The sequence below is a fragment of the Cebus imitator genome, unplaced genomic scaffold (assembly GCF_001604975.1).
Source record: "Cebus imitator isolate Cc_AM_T3 unplaced genomic scaffold, Cebus_imitator-1.0 Scaffold42, whole genome shotgun sequence".
NCBI classification, from domain to species: domain Eukaryota; kingdom Metazoa; phylum Chordata; class Mammalia; order Primates; family Cebidae; genus Cebus; species Cebus imitator.
In genome coordinates this window covers 12,935,855-12,941,778 of record NW_016107357.1, presented here as the reverse complement: position 1 = coordinate 12,941,778, position 5,924 = coordinate 12,935,855, and the positions used below count along the sequence as shown (strand labels likewise).

Below are 5,924 nucleotides of genomic sequence, written 5' to 3'. Positions count from 1 at the left end.
TCTCAAGGATCCTTTCTTCAGATGTAATCATTGCCACAAAGGAAAATTGAAAGGTGGCATATCACTGAGGGGCTGCTGCCTTACCAAAATATCTTTTGGAAGTTGCATATTAATTTTTCTAAGATAATATTAGATCACAGGAGAAGTAAGGTGAAAAGCTGTTAATTCCAGACTCTGAGGTTAATTAACTCTCATAGATGGTGCACCTGTAGGAACGTGTAACAGGTAGGATGACACAGTGTTATGCTTGGTTTCCTTTTTATAGAATCTTGAATCAGGAAATATTTTAGTTACAGCAGAAGGCAAATGGTGTAGAAAAAAGAGATATTTTTTCCAGAATTCACCCCAGCTTCTCTCTAATGGGGATTGAGATGAAAACATTCTTGAATCCTGTGCAGGACATTCCCATGAATGACATGGAAAAGAAATTTTTAAATTACATTTAGAAGCAAATGCAGCAAATCAGTCTCCCTCTCCATATTCCAATTTGCAGACTCCTCAGTTTCAGACTCATAAGAATGAACATGAACCACCTTTCCACCGAAAGACATCAAGGCTCTGTGTCTCCATAATTGATTCAGGCACATTAGTTATGCAGTGGGAAGGGAGAGTAGACCCCCGGGTCCAAACTGTTGACGTGGTGGCCCACCTCCCTCCCCCATCCCGTCACTCCTCAGGCTTGCACTTCCCGGACACCAGCTGTCATGCAGGAAGCTGCAGCTTCTCTTTCCCCCACCTCCTTTGCTGGCTGGAGCTGCAGGATCATGGCCTGCAGAGTTTCCTTCACCATCTGGAGCTCCCTCTTGAGAGACTGTGGGCACGTTGTTAAGGAGCACATCCGAAGGTGATGGCGGCCCTCTGCAGCCTCCGAGGGATCGAAGAGCATGTGAGCCCGCTGGAAGCAGATGGCCACTGCCACCTAATTGCAGTTTCAAGTTCTTTCAAATTGTAGGAATTAAATATTAATACAAATTTTACACTTTTTCTTTTAAGAATGATTGCAATTTCTACAATGCCTGAGGTATTGACTATCTCAAATCAGGTCTTAAGAAGGAAATGGAAGAGTCAGCTCTTAGCTGAGACAGATGGCCAACTCAGATGCTCAATGATCTGCGACTGGCATGACCGTAACTCCGGCTAAGCCCCAGGTTGGGGTGGGGCAACTGTCAGATGCAAATACTCTTGACAGTGGAAAGTGCCTGAAATCAAAATCTCCTTGAGAAATACAGGATTTGGGGTCACTATAAGTAGGGAGAGGAATACTGGACCAGACTCAGCTATTAACATGGTCCCTGTTCACCACTAACCAGCCTTGTCACCTTATGCAAATCAGTTACAGCCTCAGTTTTCTCATGAAACGATGACTTTGAAATCCCTCCAGGCTCTAACCTGCTGTTATCTGTTAGTATATTCCCAGGGACTTGACAGAGTCCATCAAAGGGCAAAGAGAGCTTGCTGTTTCTGGGTTGGTTGGTTGGTTCTTTTTTTCTTTAATTGTTGAGATCTTAGTTTTCTAACCTATAGTTATTTCTCATATGGAGAAAACAATCAGAGAACTTAGCAAATAGTCATAGATAAGGCTGTCATTCTCTTAAGACACGGGTTCTCATCTGGGTGTTCAAGTGGGGGAATGTTTAAGCAACCGTGGTTTAGTGGTTTGTCTGTCCATACATCATCCAGTTCATTCTTTCCCTTTTCCCTTGTAGTCAGAACAACTCCAAGGCAAATGCAGGGTGAGAGTTGGGTCTAACAAGCAAATTGGTCGACTCTTATCCTACAGGAACCAAGGGAGAAAGTCAAAATATGTTGATACCACGTACACATGCTGAAGTCATCACATAAAGCCAGACCACTCCAACAGTACTAGATCAGACATGGAGGGAATAGAGAGCTTTGGGAAAGGAGTCTGACTGCTCACGGACCACCTACACTACAAAGTGGTTTTCCCAGAGTGCAACATCAATGCAGTGTCAAGAGAAACAGACACCCTTACAAACCACTGTGGAAAGCTTTCCCTATTTTCTTTCTTTCTTTTCCTTCCTTCCTTCCTTCCTTCCTTCCTTCCTTCCTTCCTTCCTTCCTTCCTTCCTTCCTTCCTTCCTTCCTTCCTTTTTCTTTCTTTCTTTCTCTTTCTTTCTCTCTCTCTCTTTCTCTCTCTCTTTCTTTCTTTCTTTTTCTTTTTCTTTTTTTTTTGACAGAGTTTCACTCTTGTAGCCCAGACTGGAGTGCAATGATGTAATCTCGGCTCACTGCAACCTCCACCTCCCAGGTTCCAGTGATTCTCCTGCCTCAGCCTCCCGAGTAGCTGGGATTACAGGTGTGAGTCACCAAGCCAGGCTAATTTTTATATTTTTAGTAGAGATGAGGTTTCACCATATGGGCCAGGCTAGTCTCAAACCCCTGGCCTCAGGCAATCTGCCTGCCTGGGCCTCTCAAAGTGCTGAGATTACAGAGGTAAGCCACCACATCCAGCCTCCTTTCTTTTTTGAACAAGAGCTCCAGAGGATCCTGGGAATGATGCAAATGAACCTCTTCTAAGCAAATGTGCTGAACCACCCTGAAAAGTTCTAGCAGTTTTTCACCCTCTTGAAGCTTCACCAGACTCGATCATTTGTGTAATTTACATGCATTTACTACTAGGGTTCTCTCCATGCATTTGAACTTGATGAGAATAGGAGTTGGGTAGGAGGCGCCCAAGGGAAGAAAGAATCCAACATTTGCCTGTCTTTTTGTTTTCTTTTTTTTCAGAGGCGCTGGTTGCTTCCATTTCTTGCACAGCTCTGCTAATCTTTAGTGACAACATATACGACTTTATACAAGCAAAATCATATGTGGTCCCAGACGGAATACCAAACTGGAATTCAATCACAAAGTTATGCTACATCTATGAAGAGCAGGCAGAGAGCTTAAGCAGTTTATGAATCCTGACAAACCCCTGAGATTTAATTACCTTTCACATGCAGCCTGGGATGACATGCCACTATTTGTAATGTGCTAATGATGACAAAGGTTTTTAGAGAGAGAACTTGAATCAAAATGTGATGTTTCTTTAAAAACTCATAAAACTTCTGGCCCTGACAGAACACAATGAAAAGGTTAAAAATAAGGAGGGGTTACAAAGGCAAAAGATGAAGGTATAACTAAATGAACACATCAGCTCCTCATACAACAATCACTAACACCGAGAGGTGTCAGAAAACCAGGATTTGAGGAGGTAACTCCCTAGCTATGGAAAGCCGGGCACATCAGTCAACGATTAATTATTCCACTTGTAAAATACTGAATCATGTACCTTCCTCACAGGGTTAGGGTTCAAAGAAATATATTTTTTTCTTTGTTATAGTATCTTTTGTGAGTCATCATGAGATTTAAGGTTTATTTCTTAATATAACAGATGTAACAAACACCTTAGGCTCTGCCAAAGCAGGGATAGACATCAGAAATCCTAGAAACCTCATTTAATGAACCTGTTGGGGAAATAATCATTAAAATCCTGTTTTATTTGCAAAGTACTTCTCTCCAACCAACCTGCCTATATGATTCCTCACACAATTTGCATTACAAAGCATTTTGGATGTACTGAAGAGTGCCCAGGAAAAAAATGTAGAATGGGGTGAGGGAACGCACATTGTAGAATAATTTGTATGGAATGATCCTAATTTTGCAAACAAAGACTATTGAGATAAGCCATTTATAGGTCTAGAAAAGGGCTTCAGGAGGAGATAGTAGTGACCTGTTGGTAGAGGCACCGGAAGGGAAACAGCGTTTTTATTTTCCATACTTCTGTGATATTCACAATAGAAATGCGTTGCTTTCATATTTAAATCAATATGTTTATAAAAGAAAGGCCTGGAAGCCAGGCTCAGTGGCTCACACCTGTAATCTCAGCACTTTAGGAGGCTGAGGTGGACAGATCACCTGAGGCCAGGAGTTTCAGACCAGCCTGGCCAACATGACGAAATCCCGTCTCTACTAAAAATACAAAAATTAGCCAGGCGTGGTGTTGCGTGCCTGTGATCCCAGCTACCTGGGAGGCTGATGCAGAAGAATCACTTGAACCTGGGAGACGGAGGTTGCAGTGAGCTGAGATCATACCACTGCACTCCAGCCTGGGCGACAGAGCAAGACTCTGTCTCAAAAAAAAAAAAAGGGAAAGAAACCACTAGAAACATTTCCCTGTTAAGCGGTTGGGAGAGATGAAAGTGCAGAGAGAGAGAGATCCTCATTCTTTCTTTCATTCATTCAAACATTCAAATGTTTCCTGAGTTTCCACTGTGTGTTAACAAATGTTATAAACACAGCAATACAGGAGAGAATCAAAGTCACTGCCATCAAGAATGGCATCAATACCTATGGGTACAGCAGAAAGTAGACAGGCGCCATGTTGACAGTATGTCCAGCTGTGCTGTGTTCACAGTGAGCTGGGAGCTGTGGGAGGACCTGGAGCAGAGGGGTGACATCATCAGTTTGGCTGCTGTGCTGACAATGGACTAAAGGAGGTAAAGGCAGAAGCATAGAGTGACCAGTTAGGAGACCACTGCAATAGTTCAGGCAAGAAACAATGACGGCTTGCACAGGGCAGTGGCAGTGGAGGTGAGATGTGGCTAGATTCTGGATGTGTTTTGCAGATACAACCAAGGGCATATGGCGTTGGTCTGGATATGGGATGTGGAAAATGGAAAAGGCATCAAGAAAGACTCCCTGATTTTTCATCTGAGCAAATAATTAGAAAAATACATCTGTATTTTATTGCGAAAGACGGGACTAGCAGTGAGTGGTTTGGGTTTTTTTTTGGTAGAGTAGGGGAAGAATTGGATTTTAGACAGGGTAAGTTGGACAAGCTTATTAGCCAAGAGGAGATGCTGAGTAGAAAACAGATGTGAGTCTGGCATTCATACTGAACCATATATTTTTTAAAAAGTTTTATAGGCTGGGCACAATGGCTCATGCCTATAATCCCAGCACTTTGGGAGGCCGAGGTAGGTGGATCACAAGGTCAAGAGATCGAGACCATCCTGGTCAACATGGTGAAACCCCGTCTCTACTAAAAATACAAAAAAATTAGCTGGGCATGGTGGCGGACGCCTGTAATCCCAGCTACTCAGGAGGCTGAGGCAGGAGAATCGCTTGAACCCGGAGGCGGAAGTTGCGGTGAGCCGAGATCGCGCCATTGCACTCCAGCCTGGGTAGCAAGAGCGAAACTCCGTCTCAAAAAAAAAAAAAAAATAGTTTTATAACATTTTCCCACTGACTTACAGAAATATACATTACCTTATTTGATACATCTAAGCAAGATCTGAAGGGGGCTAAGTAGTAGCTATAATCAGATTTTCTGATCACTACTCCAATAAACTCATAGTTGAAGCCCATTACACTTGACCTTGATTTTTGTCAAAGAGCTGAAAAACAAAACTCCACTATTAAAATTTTAGGCAAATTCCAAAATTAGAATTGAGGTGCTATCTGCACCTACGTGCAAGAATAGGCCTCAAAAAGGCAGAATAATTATTACAATGGCCGTGCCTTAGGGACCCGAGTAGCGAAGTAACTGCCCCTGTAACAGATATGCCACCAAGTACCTGTGCTATCTAAGAAAATAGCAGATTCATTAAAACAAAGTCACAGGATGAACCTCCTAACATCTTTGAAACACTTTTGGAGCCCAAGGCCATTCTTTACCTGCTTGGGGTAGACTATTCATATGGTAGGTAAGTATATAACTTGTTAAAATGTCTGTGTTTGCAATAATTAAATGAGTAATTCAGCGGGACACATGCATTCAGGAATGATGATAAGGCAATATTGTCATTCAGGGCACCATTTGCAAAAGATTCTGGAATTCTTTAGATAGACTTTTTTTTTTTTTTTTTTTTCAGAGTCTTGCTTTGTTCCCCAGGCTGGAGCGCAGTGGTGCTGTAATAGCT

General features: G+C 42.5%; 1 protein-coding gene across 1 annotated transcript in view; it reads right to left on the bottom strand.

The window, feature by feature from the left end:
* Positions 1-412: 412 nt before the first annotated feature.
* DISC1 (DISC1 scaffold protein) overlaps positions 413-5,924 on the bottom strand; it is a 368,084-nt gene continuing 362,572 nt past the window's right edge. Inside the window, exon 13 of the mRNA XM_017526539.2 lies at positions 413-813. Coding sequence (XP_017382028.1) covers positions 674-813 — 140 coding nt within the window. The 3' untranslated portion in view covers positions 413-673. The remainder of the gene's footprint in view (positions 814-5,924) is intronic.